The 19712-nt window shown below is 47.7% G+C and overlaps 1 protein-coding gene across 5 annotated transcripts in view; it reads right to left on the minus strand.

Moving 5' to 3' along the window:
- Window positions 1-19712, minus strand: part of EPB41L4B (erythrocyte membrane protein band 4.1 like 4B) — a 127124-nt gene that overhangs the window by 8739 nt on the left and 98673 nt on the right. Inside the window, exons 18-23 of one of the 5 annotated variants that reach the window (XM_081803341.1) lie at window positions 19322-19435; window positions 18423-18490; window positions 15195-15293; window positions 9795-9981; window positions 7755-7832; window positions 1431-1547 (exon numbers count right to left, since the gene is read on the minus strand). In XM_081803341.1, the coding sequence (XP_081659467.1) occupies window positions 1431-1547; window positions 7755-7832; window positions 9795-9981; window positions 15195-15293; window positions 18423-18490; window positions 19322-19435 (663 nt within the window). Of the gene's footprint in view, window positions 1-1430; window positions 1548-7754; window positions 7833-9794; window positions 9982-15194; window positions 15294-18422; window positions 18491-19309; window positions 19436-19712 lie in introns of all 5 variants that reach the window. The other 4 variants (XM_081803340.1, XM_081803339.1, XM_081803343.1 and 1 more) reach the window with 4 other exon arrangements.

Genomic DNA, 19712 nt, shown 5'->3' on the forward strand with positions numbered 1-19712 from the left:
CGCTGCCCAGGCCGCGGCTCCTGTCTCTCCCAGGGGCTTGTCTGTGGACCCTGGGGTAGTTATTTGATGCTCTTGAGTCACTCCCATGGAGGTTAAGGTAGGGGTGAGCAAGAGCACATCAGAACAGACCCAGATCCGCTGAGGCTTTTCTGAATGGGTGGAGTAGTTCTCAACCAACCTGAGAATGACCGTGTCTCTGCAATGTGCACAGAGATGCCCAGTCCACACCTGCTCCCCTTCCCCAAACTCCCTTTGGCCCCTTTAAACATCTCAGAATTCCCAGAATGGGCCCCCAACTGCCTTAAGACTCAGGTGCCAGCTCAGATCGCTGAGCGCTGGGAGCAGTGCCGGCCACAGAGCGAGAGGACCCAGGGGAAGCCCACGGTGCCTTCTCCTCCCACGGCCTGGTGGTTCAGCGTGTGGGCCGACACCAAGAGCAAAGTGAAAAGTCACATTCAGGTAAGACTCTCAGACCATCGTGAAGTAAAAGGGAAAAGAGGTTTATTATTGCTATTAAAGAAATGTGAACACTGGCAGCTTCCACGAATGATCCTGTATCTTCTCTAAATAAGACAAAAATCTCTCCCAACAGTTACACTCTGTGCTGCTCGGCTGTGACAAAGCACATTCACTCTTCCGCTGTGCTGTCCCCTGGTATAACCACTTTAGAGAGGGAGCAAGGCAAAAGTCACAATATTGAACCCAGCAGGGTCTAGCCTAAGAAAATAAAATACCTGCCACCAAAGCTATCTGTGTCCCCTCGAACAGTGACACACTGGGAACCAAGCCCACGTCCTGCCGGAAGAATGTGTTAGGTAAATGGGAGACCACGCACTGGATGGGGGGTAAACAGTCATATGCAATGCGGTCACAAGAACAAGAGAGAAACAATCCAACACTAAGTGAAAAGGGAAAAACAGGAGACGATATGGATACTATGATTTCACTTCGTAAAATTATGAATGAATACAAATAAGTATTAGAAGGAAACACGCAAAAATGAAAAAACATTGTGCTAGGTTGGGATTATGGGTGATTCTTTTCAGGCTGTTGTGTAACACACATCCTGTTATCTTGAAACATAGCAGGAAAAGACAAGGGAAAACAGTTGTTATTTTCAATAGAAATGCAACTAAGATTTTTTGTTTGTTTGTTTGTTTTTTACTGTCTGGGAAAAGCATCTATGCTCATCAAAGCTTTAGGAAAACAAACTCTTCCTGGTTCCTGAGACCTAGAGACACAGGGCAGGACAGCAGACGGTGTGTCCTCATTTGGCCAAACTATGTAACCATCTTGGAGTCAGAGCACCTATCAGCCAGGCCTTTCCAGAAGGTCTAGTGCTCCTGCGCACCAGCGGGGTGTGACCGCCTGGTGGCTCCTGCCCGCCTCACCTCTCCTGGCCAGGCCCCTCTCCCTGCCAGGGTACCTACCAGCCTCGTTTTGATTGGAGGATGCATGCAAACTCCAGTGGTCTCTTCCTTCATGGGGGGAGAGAGTGGAGGAGAACAGCGAGAGTGGGCACAGTGGGGGGCGCTGGCGGGCTCTGCCTGCTCACGAGGAGAGGAGAGAAGGGGAGGAGGCAGAGGAGAGAGGGGGAGGAGGCAGAGGAGAGAAGGGAGGGGAAGAGAGAAAGATAGCACAGTGCAAGAAGGATCTGTCAACTCCAGACTGCTCTGGAGCCAGCCTCGCCCGAGCCTGCTTCTAGCCTCTGGGCAGCTGGCTTCTAGGCCCCCCTTCCCCCTCCTCTCCCCACCTTCTCTCCTCCTCTCCGGCTCTCATCTGTCTTCTTCACTATCTGAGCAGAACAACCCGTGGAAACCCCATTCCCGGGGTTGGCAGGCAGGGGCCATCTCCTGGGCCGACTGCGCGGGCCAGGTAGCAGCTTCCTGAAGCCTTGCCCAGGCCACGCCAGAAAGAGAGCCGTGATGAATGAGTGACGCCGGCCATGGGGGCGATATGAGGAGTGGCCACACCCTTGAGCGTGCTGGCCTTCCACGCCTGGTGGCCTCCTGCACTCTGCTAAATAAGGGTCCCCCCCATCAGGGTGTATCCGTCAGCTGATGTCTAACAGAAAAGACATACCTCAGCAAGGAGGAACATGGACTTTCAGATTTAATCTGCCAGGGCTTTTTGTTATCTGTGTTCAGAAAACATACTGGCTCCGCCCCCCACCCCCCCGCCCCCAACCCCCTGGCCCAGGCCATGACACCTCGGGTCGCCGCCGAGGTACCCTGTTGCTTTAGCTGGAAGATATCAAGCATTGTGAGAAATTGCCATATCGCTCGGGGTATTGGGTTCCCCACCGCAGCCCTAAAGAGTGCCATGCACCAGCAGAGTTCTGGCAGCTTGTACTGGTGAGGATGAGGATGGTGAAGAGAGAAGGCCCTGAGGCTAGGAGAGGGGGCCACTGACAGGGTTAGTGTGGGTTGCCAGGAGAGACCATTCACTCCAGACGGTAAATACACGCATCTTTTTTAGTTCAGGAGAGCTTCCTTAAGTAGTTGGTAACATCCTGCCATAACGAAGGAAGTACAGCCTCTGGGGAAGTTTTTACAACTCGATCAAGAACATTGCAGGCGCCTTTTCTGTCTCCAAATTGATCTGATGCCGACCTCTTTACAATTGTGCAGTCCTGGACCGTTTCCAAAGGGCTTTTACAATCAGAACCTCCAAGAGTCTTGGCGACCACCTTGCTTTCCTACTCTGATTTGGAGATGCTGAAAAATGGCCTCTGCAAAGTCTAAATCCGTGGTTCCTCATGTCGATTGGTTCTGCATCCATTCCTCAGAAACAGGTGAGTCCGTATTAACCACCTACTGAGACTCCCTCCACTGCTCTCTCCTGTCCTCAGGGTGAATCCTACCCTCCACGAGATGGCATTCGAGACCTGACTGAAGTGGGCTCCAGCCTGTCTCACCCCTGCACCTCACTTCTCAACACTGCCCCAGCCAGAACCCAGGGACCCCAGGCCATGCAGCCTTAGCCTCTGCAGATAAGCGGGCACTCCTGTGTGCTTTTTGAAGAAAATAAAAGCTGGCGTGAATGACCGACAAACACGGACATACTGCCTAGATGCCAAAATGTGTTACCAGCTACTTGTGTCTTAGTTGAAGGTTAAGATGAATGACTTAAGGCTTTGCCTAGCATTGGACTTTTATGGTAAAGAAATGTTGATCCATCCCACAAGCGTGTATGACCCTTCTAAATATGCATCTGTTAGTAAATGCACAGGAAACAAGATAACACGTGTAATAGGATACTATTCTGAAATACCATTTCATTTTTTTCTCCCGGCATTTCCTCTCCTCCTTGGCTTTTTTTCACATTCAGGCAGCTAGGTTCTTCTAAGCTACTTGGCTTTTGAGGTTTAAAAATCTGACTCCTTGGGGAACAGAAAGATTTTTGGCATAGACAAACGAAGATGGAAATGTGAAAGGCTTCTTCATCATCCAGACAAGAAAAGAGGTTACCAGTTTGTGGGCTGGAGAGAAAATCAGAGGGAAAGTGAGGAGGGGGTAGACATTAGGAAGTACTGAGCAGAGGGGCCCGTGGCCCTCCTTCCCGGCTGAGGCTAAGGCACAGGGATTAAAGAGCAGAGAGGGGCTAGTGTCCTTCTGCTCAGGTAGAGCTGGGGAGGTGGCAGGCCCCAGGGCAGAAAGAATGGCTGGGTGGTATGTCCAACAGATTGGGATTCTCATCCCGGCGGGACAGTGACTTCCACCCACCCAAAAGGGGCATGAGGGAAGCAGGCAGTGCCCCAGAGGTATCTGCAAACAGATGACATCACCAACTAAAGACACTTCCCTCCATTTTCCTGTGCCCTGGAGAAGATGAATGAATCCCCAGGAAGATGGAAGAGGCACCCTGATTTCACTTGGGATCAAGCTTCAGCCGTCCTGATAGAATGAGGTTCAAAAATAACTAAGTTATTGAGATAGATGGAAAACCAGTTCTTCTGACACCCAAGCCAGGGCCTGTTTTTGCCCTGCACGACCTGAGTCTGGCCAGGCCAGCCTCCTCCCTAGCACATGAACTCTAGACTAACAGTCCCTGGCCCAGAACAGACCTGGGTCCTAAGTGCTTCTGCTCTGCAGCCGGGTGAGTGGTTCATGCAGTACAGGGATCGGGGATCGGATCGGGGAGGGACCAGCCCCAAAGAGAAAGCCTCAGGAACACAGAAGGCCTAGGTGTTTGCAGTGTGTGTCACCTGGGGAGGGAAGCTGGCACGACAGACCTGGAGCGCGGGACTTGATTGATGGGTCAACGTCCCCTCCTTCCACTCTGTTAACACCGACACCCCGTGCACAACCCAGACTCACCTTCCAAAAGAGGATACCAAAGGGACAGTGGGTGCTATGGTCACTGGCTTGCCTTCTCCCCTCCCCACCCTTACGCCCCACCTCTTCCCTGGCCAGAAACTCCAGTCTGATTGGCAGGTCTGTGTTGCGGATTCTGGCCCCGGGGCAAGCCACAAGCTGTGCAGGTTGTAGGGCTTCTATTGCTAAATTGAGCTACATACTAAAAGAGTTGGGGATGGGAGAAGAAAAGATATGGAAAGAGGAGGAAAAAGGGTTGCAAGAGCGACACTGGAAAGAATGTTTTTTGGAGAGTTTGAGGATGAAAATCCTTGGAGTCGTGCAGGGTGCAAGAGAATTAAGAAGGAAGCAACATGGGATTTGAGAAGTGTTACCAGGGAGGTGACAGTTTAATCTTGAATGCTTTTTGAGAGATGCCAGTTAAAGACGGAGACATTATTCTTCTCAGTTGTTTGGACTATGCTGCTTTGAAAACCGCTCTACACAGAGACTGGATCATCAGGGTTGGAGTCACAAGGGTTATACTAACGCTGATAATGCCTTGGTGGATCATCTGTTGAATCAAGGCAAGAGAATCTGGTCCCAACCCTCTCTGCTGTCCGTCTAGCTCTGGCCCAAGGGACCAGGGTGGTGCCGTGGCTTTAGGAATCTCATCCAGCCCCAGACCCTAAATCCAATCTCTCCTCCACTGTCCTCTGGGGCAGAGACACCACACCCCCACCCTCTCCCCGACAAGAACAGAGAGGACCGCTGCTTGTGTTTCTACGATGTTGGGAGGAGCAGATGGAGGAGATGGAGGGAGAGGACCAGACAGGAGAAGCAGGCTGCTGGAGTCCCCCTTCCTCTCAAGGACCCTTCGGCACTGGTGGAGACAAGACTCAAGTGAAAGGGTAAGGCCAGTGATGCCAAGAAAGGCCCAAGTGGAATGTGCTCTCATCACAATGCCAGCCCTCCAGCATACCTTCTGTGTGAACGTGCGCTGTGGGCACGCACTCACACCTCAAATCCACACAAGCAAGACAAAGGATGTTTCATCCTGAGAACACGTATTCACTGCAGACTTCAGATCAGGGGACCTCTGGGTCCCTGGCAGATGCTGCTTCCTTTCTAATCTCAGACCATTAAGTTCAAAGAATAGATAAAGATGGGGCAATTAAATCTACCAGCTGGATCTGCAACACAATGGTTTTTAAGGGAATCCCATCACTCCTGTCAGAGCTACGAAATATTTTTTTTGGCAAACTAATCCGAGTTTCTCAGATCTGCCAGAACCTTTAATAAATACTCAGTATTTTGCTCATGCTGTACCCTCTGCATAGAATGCTTTGGTCCATTTCCTCCATCTGGCAAACTCCTACTCATACTTCAAAACCCTAGCGCTATGAAGCCTTCTTTTTCTCAGTGACCCCAGATAGGGTTAGACACTGGGTCCCACAACAGTAGCAGTTTCTATAGACTCTCGGATGGCATTAATGGCAGCATGCTTCAGCAGTCTGGAAGTTTCTCAAGAGCCTAACTCAGAGAGTGATCTTCCCCCACTGTCTTCTATTCCTGTCCGGCATGTTTTCTTCAGCGTGGGCCTGGGAACTTAGCTTTCTCCCCCTTCTGCCTTCACAGGCCCTCAGGTTGCAACCTAGGGGTTCTCAGGTCCCTTTGGGGTTTGCTGCCCTCCAGCTACTGATGTCCTCGGATTGCGGCCCTGGCTTCCAGCCCCCACACGTGGCCCTCCTAGGGTGTAAGGCCTCAGCTGGGATACTCAGTTGGGATACTGATGTAGCGCCAGGTCCAGGCTGCTTAACTTGCTGTCCCGTCCTCCACACTCCTTGTTCTGCTTTCTCAGTCTGGGGAGAGCTTTAAACCCAGCCCTCCTTCCAGGCATTGCTCTTCTCCAAAGTGGGGCAAGTTTCTGAAATCCAGATGCCAGATTCAGCCCAATCTGATGATGTAAAGGGCACCAGAGAAGAAGCTGGAACACTTGGGCTTGGAACAGCTCGGTCCCTGTGTGATTACCTCACTCTGGGACTCAGTTTCCTTATCTGTGCAAAAGGATGACGAGGGGATGAGAGAAGGCCCTGTTTCTGGGTTAGCCTATCTTGGCAATTTGTCTAACAAGCAGGCCATCAATAACTTGACTGCATTTTCTCCAACATGGGAAGAGAGTAACTCTGAAGGTTCCCGGAGGAGGCTGTCTCACCCACTGTCAGTTCTCAGCTGTTTATCCAAACGTGCTGACTCGAAGCTCTCAGACTGTACCAACTCTCGAGATGAGTACAACTGTATAAATCCCAAACAATCGCCTTGTACCAGCTGAAGCAGGGACAATGATCATTCCTAAAGCCTAGACAGTACTTTGCCTCATTTGTCCCCTCTCAAAAGCCTTCTGGAAACCCTTCCTATCCACCACCTGCCCCTCCAGTGAGCCAGTCCTGAATGACTCCCACTTGTAGCTTCTCCCCGAGCATCTTCTACACAGCTCTGCTGTCAAGCCTGGCCCTTTATCAACCCGACTCCCCTCCAGCCTCTAGCTGCCCTGCCCGCTCCCACAGCCTCACACATGGCCAGGTGTGCACTGAGCTCTCAGGAGGTACTTTGTGACTTGGTTCACATTTTGACTCATGCTCCACATTTGTGGACCATGATTTATGCTCAAGTACACTTGGGTGTCAGGCTGAGCCCAGCCAAAGGTACATCCAAGTCTGCCTGTGTCATCTAATACTATTCCTAATACCTCACACACATTTATGGTGCTTTAATATTCTTCAAGGGCTCTCTCTGTGTCACGCGATTAGACCACTCTGAGGCAGATGTGGCAAACGATGGCATCTTTTATCCCATGACAAGGCTCCTAACGAGGGGAGCAGAGACTGAAGCCAGGTCTGCCTTGCATGACTCCTGGGGTCCAGTGCTCTCTCTCTCCTGAAAGGGTTTCCCACCTGCGGGAGGACCACCCACGAGGACCACCACCATCCCTAAGGGGACACCTATAGGCAGAGGATGGAGGATGGCAGGGAGGCGCGAGGGGCCTGGAAAGCTGGGATGAGGCCTTGAGCCAGTGCTTCAGACCAGAGCACATTGTTGGAAGCGGCAGCAAAAGATGCCCCACGGGTGGGCATGCGGGGAGCAGCCCAGGAAGCCAGGAAGCCAAGACCCAAGCCCCGAGGAGCCCTCCACGCTTGGGAAGCAGCAGACAGGTGGGGTGGGACCCCTGCAGCCGCCCTTGGGGGAAAGGGAGCACCGCCTCCCCGGAGGACTCTGGGAGGTAAAGGGACCCATGTGCCTGAACTCCCAAAGAAGGCTGATCCCTGAGCCTCCAGGCCGTGAGCAGGACAAGAGGAAGAGCCTTCCCAACGGCGATGCCCACCTCTGTCCATCCGTCCCACTGCCAAGATGTTTCTATGATCTGTGGCTTTTCTGGTTTTAGCAAAATGGGAAGTTTACCAGAGGAGTGGCTTCTGTGAAGTCCATCAGGAGATCACCTGGCTCCAAGGTAAAAGCACCTCCTCGGTCAGAGGGACTCTAGGAAGGCAGATAAAAATACTGCTGGTGAGTTACAGCTCCGGACGGACACGGGCATGTCACCGGAAATCGCAGTTTCTTCCCTCCCCTCTCCCTCCCTTCTGTCACCGAGCCCATGACCGCTCCAGTACCCCATACGGTTCACTTGCCCAGCAGTGTACATGTTATAGAAGCCGAACCCCCAATGTCAATGGGCAGAAAGTGTGTACGCTAGAGAAAACTGCCTCTTTAAAAGGTGCAAACAACTTCTTTTAAGAGCTCTGAGTGCTCTTGGACTGGTCTTTTGTGGGGGGAAATGCTTCAAAGAGTCCTTTGAATAGATAGAGAGCAAAGCCCCCATCCTGGATCAAGAGGGTTAAGGCCGCAAGGAGCTAAACTCAGGAGCCCAGGGGGCGCCAGGCTGGCTCACTCAGCAGAGCACGCAATCCTTGATCTCAGGGTCATGAGTTCAAGCCCTATGTGTGTCACAGAGTTTACTTTAAAAACATTTTTTTAAAAACATTATCTGCATAATAATGAGGCAGATCTTCCTGGTGGGAGGGAGGTATCTCTGAAAGCCACGTTCAGTGTTTAGGAAAACATTTTTTTTTTTCCCCTCCTGCCCTGGGGTCTCAGCAGCATGGGAGGCCTAGAGGCCCTTTATGGGAAAAAAAATAAGCCCCATCAACTTGGCACAAGCTGGGCCCTAAGGAGAGAGATGGCCAGGAGAGGGAGCCCTGTGGCCTCTGGTAGGATGCCACCCACATCCCCCACTGAAGTCTCCTTTGTTTCATACATTTTTTTTTTGCTTGGTTTTAACCACGGTGAAGAAAAGGTGATGAGAACCTGTGTCCGCACTTGGAACAAAGCAGTATGAGGGACTCTGCACAAGACAGGGGAACCCCGCTCAAGATACCAGGAGGTGATCGACAGGAAAGCAGGGAGCCTCAATCTGGGCCAGTCACTGGCTGAGGGGTCCCTGGACTGAGCAGGATCTCCTGTTGAGGACCACAAAGGGATTCCCAAAGATCCTGGGAAGGGAGCGGGTAAATGCCTGGCCATGGTCAAGCAGGATTTGGCCTGGCCCATTGTTACCTAGAGGCTACTATTGGAATCATGACCTGTTTGCCCAGATGTCCCCTCCACTGGACCTGATGCTGGCCCATAAGCTGGGCAGGGAAGCAGACCTTATTCCCATTTTTAGGCGAAGGAAGCAGGCTTGGAGAAACAAGGCCTGTGGAGTAACTGCTCGTTTCAAGCAGCCAAGCCATAAAGCATGTGGAGGGAGCAGCTGGGAACAGAGTCTGGGGTCTGGTCTTGCCTTCAGGACCCCCACCTCACACACCCACCATTCCTCAGTGGGGTCCACAGACCAGGCAGCCTTTGACTTGACATCTACTGGTAGAGCAAGGGGTTTGCTTGTATTTGGACCACTCGCTGGGTAGAATGACCACAGCTTAGGGTCACTCAGAGAAAACCAAGAGAAATGTCTTGAGTAAGGCCTTTATCACAGCCCATTCGCATAGCTAGCAATGTCCTGAAATTGCAAACTGACAAAATAGTATTTCCCATTTTCAAACTATTCATATGGACCATCCAATACAAGGAAGGGGATGGGGACACTTCTATGTTTTCACTCTTCCAAATTTTCCATCATGGGTGGAAAAACATGTCTTGTTTTCTATATTTACGGGGCACTCTAGATTATATAGGGATGATATTCTAAAACCAAAACTGCCTTCAAAAATCTCTTCCATTTCTCTTAAAGTACAGTGCACAAGGTCTTTATTAAACCATTTGCATCTCGTAAACAGGTCATCTTTTGGGGAGAGTTATATAAAAACCCTGCCCTGGTGGCCGTGTCCCTTGCTTTACGAGCGCACGGTTGACTGCGCCAAGTTTAAACGCTCGTGGGATGCCACGTGCTAAATTTATACTGAATTCCTAGCCAGTGCAACTACTCCTCGGGGCTTCCCCCCGTACCTTGGCCCCTGGGGACAGCTGGCCCTTGCCTTCTGAGTTCTGAGGCGAGCTGAGTTTGTGGCCCTTGGGGGACGCCGGCGGCACGGAGACTTGCGTGATGGCCATGGTACTGTTTGCGGCTGTGGCGATGGGCGCTCCCACGGCCGCGGCCAGGTCAGGAGGGAGGTCGTCTTCATCACTGCGGTTACTAAAAGCACATGAAGCTCTGCTCATTACAACAATAAACAGGCTGTGGGGCATGGAGGGAGGGCAGGGAGGGGGTGGGGGCAGATGTCTGCCAGATGTCCAGCTTCCAGGATCCAATACAGGGACATTTTTGCCAAAGCCAGTTTGGGCTGGATGTTCTGTCATTTGCCAAGGGATTTAAAAAAAATTTTTTTTCTGTATCACGGAAGACACATAACATTTATCATTTTATCCATTGGTCAGTGTACAATTCAGGGACATTTGATACATTCATGATGTCGTGTACCCATCATCACTGTCTACACCCAAAACTTGTTCATCACCCCTAACAGCAACTCTGTATCCACTGAAGAGTAACTCCCAGTGCCCTCTCCCTGCAGCCCCTGGTAACAGCTGTTCTGCTTTCTGTCTGGATGAATTTGACTATTCTAGGTATCTCACGTAAGTGGAATCATACAATAGATGTCCTTCTGTATCTGGTTTATTTCACTTACCATAATGTTTCCAAGGTCCGTCCATGTGGTAGCATATATCAAAATTTCATTTCTTTTTAGGGCTGGATAACGTTCCATTGCAACGATAGACTATATTTTGTTTATCTATGCACCTGTTGATATACTAATGTGTTTGAGACCCTGCTTTCAATTCTTTTGGATTGGGATTCCACTTGAAGTGGGATTGCTGGGTCATATGGTAGTTCCCATGCTTAATGCTTTGAGGAGCCACCAAACCAAGGGAGTGGCCTCCCTTAGGAAGGTAAATACAAGCCATTTAAGAACCAACTGCACTGGGTGAAAAGTATAATGGCGCCTTTTGTGATTAGTTACAGGGGAGGAGTTGGGCACACGTGTTTGGGGGCCGCGTAGCTCTGGTCTTGGAACCTCTCTGGCAGAATGGGATGATGCAGGGAGAAAAGTACACTAGACAGGAAGTCATCACAATGGAGGAGGAGTCCAGGTTGGCATTCTGGGTTTGTTTCCGGGGCTTGGATGTGCGGGGAAGGTTTGACCTCCCACAAAGTATGTCAAGGCAGGAAGACCTTTTTAATCTGGTCCTAGTGGCCCAGGACAGAGCAGCGCCATCAATCACCTATTCTTAGTATGAACAGTATCTTCTCAAACTTACAGAAGTTAAGACAAGTCCCTGATCCCCTAATGCCAACCAGATTGCCGCCTGTGTAGTATTAGGGCTAACCCTGCAGGCCTGGGGAGCTCTAACTCGGCACATGCCACAGGAACCACTGGCCATTGATGAGCTTCTGGGAGAACCTCTGGGCCCTGGGAATATCCCGCCTGATAAGGGTGTCACTGCATACCTGACCTTGGGCCATGCCACATAGTCTGTGTTAGCAATGTGATTTATAGTGAAGACCAGCCCTTGTATGCCTAGAGCTTAGGGCCACACGATATCAGTTTGATCTCGGGGTTGGGGGGCAGTTATTGGAGACCGGGTAGTTGTTTCATGACTACGTGACTGACCCCCAATAATAACCCTGGGCGCCAAGGCTTGGGTGAGTTTCCCTGCTTGGCACGACTTCACGTATGTTGTCACATGTTGTTGCTGGAAGAAGGAGACACTAACCACATGACTCCTCTAGGACAAGACAAGTGGAAGCTTGTGCTCGGTCTTCTTAAACTCCACTCTATGTGCCTTTTCCTTTGCTGATTTTAGTCTGGATCCTTCCACCGGAATAAGCCATAACTGTGAGGATAACAGCTTTTCTGAGTTCTACAAGTCCTTCTAGTGAATTGGGTAGTCTTAGGGACCCTGATACACTTTTCCTAAGGGGCTTGCATGTGGAAGTCCTAGAGCTACCCTGGCTTAGGGGTTATGTTTTAGAAGTGATGGCTGAGCAAGGCTGGAGACTAAAGGGTCCATGGCCAGTGAGCACCAGTGTGGCCGAGCAGCGTCCCTCACAGGGGCCTTGTGGGAAACGTGGCCATGGTACACAAACTGAGGTGAGGATGGGACTCACTGAGGAGGGTCCTGGGAGATTTAGGATCTTTCTGTATATGCAGAAGCCTCAAGAGGAGGATGTAGGACTTAATAAGGGGACAGGTGAGGTTGGAATAAGTAAGTGGGAAAACTAGTAAGACACCACATATGTGGATCCATGCTGATGAAGTTAATCAGCTCAGTAATACAGGCATTAGCCCATTTAATTCTTACAACAACCCTGCATTATGATCTCCATTCTTCAGAGAAGTAGACATTATTCAGTGGCAGATTGTGACATGACTTGCTCAAGGTCACACAGCTAGTTAAGTGGAAGAGTGGGGTTAAAACCCTTTTCTGCCTCATTACAAGAGAAAATTACAACCTTAAAAGCATAGTTATTCAGTTTAATATTATAGGCTATTAAAAAAAAAACATAGCTCATCTTTCACAGCAGGAAGTCAACTGATGCTGCCTAAAATTGAAAAAGACTCCAAATTCTTGATGGGTTTTATAACCTTTTGTCCTAACTTAGATCTTGTGGCAAAGATAATCTGCTTAACTACACTGCGTCTTTTAATTCAACCTCCGTTTCTGAGGTAAATTCATGTTAAATTCATGAAACAACATTTAATAAGTACAATTTTATGTGTAGCTGGATTCTTTTCTTTGAAATGACTTCCTTCCATTTTAATAATATGTGAAAAATGTCTACAGCAATAGTCATTCAATGTGAACATAGGTTATTTTTGGTGGCATGATTCTAGGGAATTGGTTATCTTTTCTCTTCAGACTTAAGGTATTTTTCTCTTTAGAATATTTTTAGGCTTTTATATGGTGTTTAAATAAATAGTAAAGTTACATTTCTAGAAGCAAATATAGCCGCTCATCATTTCCTAAACACACTGCCTGGTATCAATAGAGGACACTCTTTCCTGCCTCGAACTCTACCTCAAGTTCTGCTTCTCTCTCTTCTCTGCGTGCATCAGCAGCCACATGTTTCTTCCCTAAGTCATTACCTCCAGGACAGAACAAACCAGGAGGTTTGTGTGTATATCCTTAAAAGCATCAATCTGAAAACTCGTTCAGGGAGTACTTGGACATTGTGATGCTCTTGGTGGAGAACCCTAAAATCCAAATCCACATTATGCTGGCCTAGGAACTCAGAATACCCTAATAGCCAAAAGGACTGTGTGTGTGTGTGTGTGTGTGTGTATTTTTTAAAAGGGAAATCTGAGTTTTTTCCATCTGTATTCCTTGACACTGTGTTTATTAACTCATCAATATCTATGACTGAAAGAGAGGACTGGTGGTGGTGTGAACAATTTAAGAACTATTTTTATGGGGCAAAAACTTAAAACTGGGAAAATCTCACCCATTAATTTTTCTATTATTACTAATGGGGAAAATGCTGCTATTCTTTTATTTTTGAAGCAAAATACTTTGGAGTAGCTTAAGAAATACACATGTGAAGTTAGAGGTTTGGAAAGGGTTTCCTTAAAAGAGCCACTATAGTGAGTTAAATTTTCTTTCCTTCCAGGCCACGTATTAGTCATTGTTTCCAACATGATTACATATCCTGAATAGGTGATAATAACATTTGGAGTTTCAAAATGTAAAAGGAAAGTCTAATAATCCTGACAGCTTTATCCTCAGGGGAGCAGATTTTTTCATGGTTTAATTTGTCCCCCAGAAACCATTAGGACTGTTAATTATTTGAATTACTCATTTTGGCTTTCCTAGGAAATACAGCTGCTCCAACCCTCCAGCATTTCTATTAAGGCTAATGAGGTGGGAGGTGGTGGCCTCTTCACTTTCGCCAGGTGCAGGCTCGAGCTGGCTGTTTGAGAAGTGCATCCAAAGTCACCCTCCCCAGCCTACACTTTGCATTCAGGGTATCCCCCAAACTGGACCTTTTCTCGGAGGCTTTCAGGTCCTCGAGAAGAAAGGAAAGGGAGCTAGTTCATCCACTGGCCAGGTCCCTTGCTATGGGCTAGACCTGCATTATGGCACATCAACCGTCACCAAATTCCTCAGGGCTAGGTATTAGCTCACCCATTTTACAGACAAGGAAAGAGAGGCTGAAAAAGTAATTTCCCCAAGAGTTTAGAGCAGTAAACTAGCCAGGACTCTGACAGAAGCCTTTCTGACTCCAGAGCTGCACGCATTCCCTGGCACTCAAATATCCCCCTACAGCCCTCTGGTCAATTATACACCCAGGCATAGTGCCACAGCCAAGGTCAAGAAATGGGAACTACCATTGTGATTAGCACTACAGCTCTTACTAAAATACTACTACTCTTATGACAGCAGTTACCCGTCTTCTTTGGATTATAATTATTTGCAATCTGTCTCTCCCTCCAATAAATGGTGACTCCTCAGATGGGAACTGTCAAAGTCATTTTGTTCTTCCTAGAAGAGCCTAAAACAACTCTGTGCATACAGGAGCCAAGGAATTTTCATTAAGCTGAACAAAATTGGCCTTGGTGGTTCTGGGATACTTTGGGATAGGACTCCTCCCATAGGTCTCACACAGCTCAGTTATTAGCTTTGGCTCTGTTGACAGATCATGCTACCATTTCACAATTATGCCATGGATGAAGCTTTTGATATGAAGCTCCTGATGATTCCCCATCCTGGTATCCATGCCCCTGTGTAATCCCTGACCCTTGAGTGTGGGCTGGCCCTCCTGACTTGCTTCTAATGAACAGAATATGGCAAAGGTGATGGGATGTCATTTGTGATCAGGTTACAAAAGGCTGTGACTTTCGCCTTGCGAGAGTTCTCTCTGGCTCTTCTTGTGTGATTTCTCCATCGGAGAGGAAAAGTCTACATGACTAGGGACTGAGGGCAACCTCCAGACAACAGCCAATAAGAACCAAATCCTGTTCCAACCTGCAAGAATGAGCCTTCGGATGAGACCACAGCCCTTGCCCACACCTTGAATGCAACCTTCTAAGAGACCCTGACACAGAAGATCCAACTAAGCCATGCCTGGACTTCTAACCCACATAAACTGTGAGGTAATAAATGTGGACTGTTTAAAGCCACTAATTTTAGAGTAATTTGTTCCATAGCAATCAATAATCAATACATATGCCAACTATGTAATGTTTTCAGAGAGAAAAGTCAAGTCCCATTATGACCTAAATTGGAAACAAACTGTATTTTGGGGGATGGCTCTTTGGAAGTGGTGTGAGAGGCTAAAAAGCATTTACAACTGAACATTTAGCGTCAACTTTGTGAGTATTATCGAAAAACTTGAAGTACAGAACTCACAAACTGTATTGTCTTGTTAACTTCCTCACTCGGGGAGGCTTGATTTCCGGCTTTTCCACTGCTGGTTGGGTAGTTTCCACACGTATAGGAATAGGACTTCTAGAGACATACCAAAAAATAGAAAATCACCAACAGAAAAGTTTATGGTAGGAACTGCTTTCTCAGTTAATTTAAACCCTTAATAACATTGGTAGTCAACATATCCATTTTCCTCCCTTCCACTCTACTTATTAAATATAATTTTTAAATATATCATAGAAAGTCCAAAAACAAAAACCAAAATAATAGGGAAGAAAATATAGAAAGTGGGAACTGAATATAATTGGGGTACCACATAAAGCTTCTCTGACCAAAACACCTACCTCCAGGGTTTGGTTCATTACCAGGTTTTGCCAATAAAATGAGCAAAGAGAAACCCATGGATAACCCATTTTTACTTCAAAGTAATCTGGTAGTTATGTTATTTTAAATATAGCACAGGATATATTTTTAAAAGATAAACATAGTATTTAATGTGAAAAGTGCATAATCAGAAGGTCTTTAAGACTTTTTCTAAAATATTTTAATTTTGTGTACGTGAAAATGTTAAAAATTGTTTCACTTCTGTATTTCCTCAAGAAAATATGCCAGATAACCAATGGGCCCTATTCAAAACAGTGATTTTAAGAAAAAGCTTTCACACATTTTTGTAGTGGTTACGACTAATTTCATTTCAAAAATATCAGGGGGTGCCTGGCTGGCTCAGTCGGTTAAGCATCTGCCTTTGGCTCAGGTCATGATCCCAGCATCCTGGGATCGAGCCCCACATCGGGCTCTGTGCTCGGCGGGGAGCCTGCTTCTCCCTCTCCCACTGCCTGCCTGTCTGCCTACTTGTGCTCTCTCTCTCCCTCTGTCAAATAAATAAATAAAATCTTAAAAAAATAAAAAATCAGAAATTACCTTCTGGGACCTAAGGACATTAAAATAAGTTGAGGTCCTCAGCAAGGAATCTCTGGCAAGTCAATGAACAATCCCGAGCCCCCATTTTCTCCTCTATTTAGTGTCTAATACGGTGGTAGGCATGTGGCCAGTGCTTAATCAATGTGTGTTGAATAAACACGTGAACGAATGAGCAAATAAAGAAATTGGGGTCAGCATAGTCTAGATTCATGATTTCCTCAAGCTGGGACCCTGGAGTCAACTGAATATAGTCCCTGAAAGAACTCATACTCAACCAGGGAGCGCATAACTTCACTTCGGTGGAATGGCTGGCATCTGGAAAGCTCTGTGGAGGAGTTTACACTTAACCAGATGGAGGGAAGACTTCCAAGGTGGAAAAGAGAGTAGAGAGCTACAGAATGCAAGGTGCTGGAACCGCTAACAGGTGAGGTCCTAGCAGAAGAGCAGGGGATTTCCACTAGAGCAAGAAGCACCAGGTCATGAGGGGCCTCAGGAGTTTACACTGAAGGCCAAGGTGTCACTAAAAGTTTGAGGCAAGGGAATGGCATAGTCAGACTTGCTTGTTGGAAAAACCCTTAGAGCAAGGAAACGAATCCTGGTGAAGACAGGCTGGCTGGGAGCATCTTCAAAGACTGTGGCAGGAGGTATCCAGGCACAGAGACGGTGAGGGCTTGCTGTAGACTGAGATTCAGGTCATGAAGAGGAGAGGACAGATGTGGGGGAAAATACGAATATTGAATTAGCAGGACATGGTGATCAATTTTATAAGGGGATGAAGGAGGAGAAAGTCAAGGACTCCCAGGCATCAGATCTGGACGAAGGGTAAGTAATAATGCCATTAACCAAAACTGAAAAACAGGTGAAGGGTTAGTGCGGTAGGATGGGAAGAGATGAATTAAGGTTTTGCGGCGTCCAGGAGGCAGCTGGGTATGTGCTCTGGAGTAAGACAACATTATACCAAGGACACAGATTGGGAATCAAAGGTGACATAGAAAAGTGTGAGTTTTATTTTTAACATCAAGAATGCCCCAGAGCAGTGGTTCCTGGATCACCTGGGGTACCTGCTGAAATTCTGGTTCCTGTCCAACCCCCCCCACCCCCCTACAAGGATCTGAAAGGTCTGGAGTAGGACCCAAGAGTCTGTGGTGGTTGTTGTTTTGTTTTGTTTTTTAAAGATTTATTTATTTATTTATTTGAGAGAGAGAGAGAGAGAGTGTGTGTGCATGGTGGGGAGGGGCAGGGGGAGAGGGAGAGAGAGAATCTCAAGCCAACTCCCCAGTGAACATGGAGCCCAATGCAGGGCTCAGTCTCACAACCCTGAGATCACGACCCGAGCCAAAACTGAGAGTCTGATGCTTAACTGAGCCACGAGGCGCCCCTAAAAGTCTGTGTTTTTAATGAGAGACTGATGCAGTGGCCCTTGGACCCATTTTAGGAAACCACCTAGAGACACCCCACCAGTATTAGACCACCAAGGCGGCAATGGAACTGCCATGATATTTATAGGTTGTTACTTACTTGGGCTGAGAGGGGGAGGGTGTCTGCTCTCTGTGAGATCAGAGGAGGAAGGTTTTCCTCTGGGTTTAAAGTGGTGATGGCCCGGAAGCTTTAAAGAGCATGTGTGGGGGCGCCTGGGTGGCTCAGTCATTAAGCATCTGCCTTTGGCTCAGGTATGATCCCAGGGTCCTGGGATCGAGCCCTGCATCAGGCTCCCTGCTCCGCGGGAAGCCTGCTTCTCCCTCTCCCACTCCCCCTGCTTGTGTTCCCTCTCTTGCTGTGTCTCTCTCTCTCAGATAAATAAATAAAATCTTTAAAAAAAAAAATAAAGAGCATGTGTGGCTCTAGTACTGTAAAGGAGTTTAATATGAAGAGTACATCAATGGTCAAAGGAAGAATGATAAATTGAGCTGGGACAGAGAGCAGAAGTCCAGTCCTAAAGGGTCTCCCGTGCTCTGTTGAGAAGTCTGGACTCCACTTTGAGAGCAGAGCAGTCTTTAAAGAAAGGACATCAAGTAGGGGAATGACAAGGTCTTATCTATATACTCCTCACCTCAGAGTGATTTCTTTGTTAGCACAGCAGTTAGAAATAATGAAACTGAGAATAAGCAGCATTCCTGAGACTTAAACGAAGTTGTTTTAAGCGAGTCTTTTTCTATCTCTTCATACTGACGTTCCAATTTTCTTTTTTCCTTACTGATTTTATTTGCAAATGCCCTCGTGAGTAATGTTTCGAGGATAACGTTGATGATACAGAGTATTGTTTCCCCATTCAAACAAGAAGCAACAGACCTTACATTAGCATCCTGAAGACTGGATTTCTTATTGATATTTACAAATGTTGATTCCTCTTTTCCAACCTGTTAAAGAAAACAGGCCTGTTAGTCAAAACTGAATTATCTTGGTGAGCAAAAAATGTTTTCAGGTCTCCAACATTCAAAGGATTACAGAAATGTGAAGGTAGCTCAGAGAGGTGGTTCACTAAGTACTCAGTCAATGACAAATTTTCTTCGGTGTTTATATAAGTTAAGAAAAAAAAAATGTTTTCATGAGTCATTCCCCATCATGGGGATTAACACTTAATCATTCAAATGTAATCAGCACTTGCATTCATACTTTTATTGAGCACTTGCTATGTGCCAACTCATACTTGAATGAGAAAGGGAGAGTGTGGGAAAAGCCAAACCCACAGCTTAATCCCCCACCTGACATTGCTGATCAGGAATAATAATCAGCTCTATGCTCACATACCAGTTACAGCTTACAAAGGAATTTAGAATCTGTCTTTTCATATCAGTGTAACAAGCCTGGGAGGAATTACGTCATATGATTTTGATGATTTTGATAGAAGCCTTGTCCTCCTCCCTCCGGTGAGTCCCACAGAGAATGGTGGGGGAGGAAGGGACACCCACTCAGCCAGGGAGGCCAGCTGAATGTACGCTGGAGGTCAGAGCAGGAGTCTATGGCCTTCAACCCATCAACAACGCCCCAGTGAATAACTGTACGCCAGTTAATAACTCTTGGTGCTGAAATCTCTGTTCACATAGCGGGTATGGCTCCTGTCTCCGGGCTGGACCCTGCCGGACACGGTATCTCGGGCCTAGAGGGCCTCCTTCTCCTCTATGGCAGGAAGGAAATCCTGTGGCGTGAAATCAAAGGGAGGCACCAGCTCCACGGACCTGGGCACTCACTCGCGATGCGCTCTCCAGCTGGGCTTTCAAAATGTTACACTTCACATGGTCGGCTATGGGGGAAGGCAAAAGAGGGGTCTGAAGAGTCTTCTCGGAAATTTTTTTTTCTTCAGCCTGTGACAAACCCAAAACACACGCAGCCGATTGTCAACAAAGAGGAAAGAAAACAGCTACGTTAACCTTTCCCATCAACTGTAACTGCAAATAACACTCAGTCGTAAACACCTACACGAGTGTGTCCCCAACTCCTTATACGTGCGCCCCTGCTTTTAGTGTTTGCAAAAGATCCACAAGCACATCCTCGCATCCTCGTGTGAATCAGGGAGAGGAAACGGGGTGAAGGGTCGTACTAGACGATGGGGTGAAGGGTCAAAGAGAAGTGACTCTTCCA

The sequence above is a fragment of the Leptonychotes weddellii genome, chromosome 14 (assembly GCF_054177405.1).
Source record: "Leptonychotes weddellii isolate Sample4059 chromosome 14, ASM5417740v2, whole genome shotgun sequence".
Classification (NCBI taxonomy): Eukaryota; Metazoa; Chordata; class Mammalia; order Carnivora; family Phocidae; genus Leptonychotes; species Leptonychotes weddellii.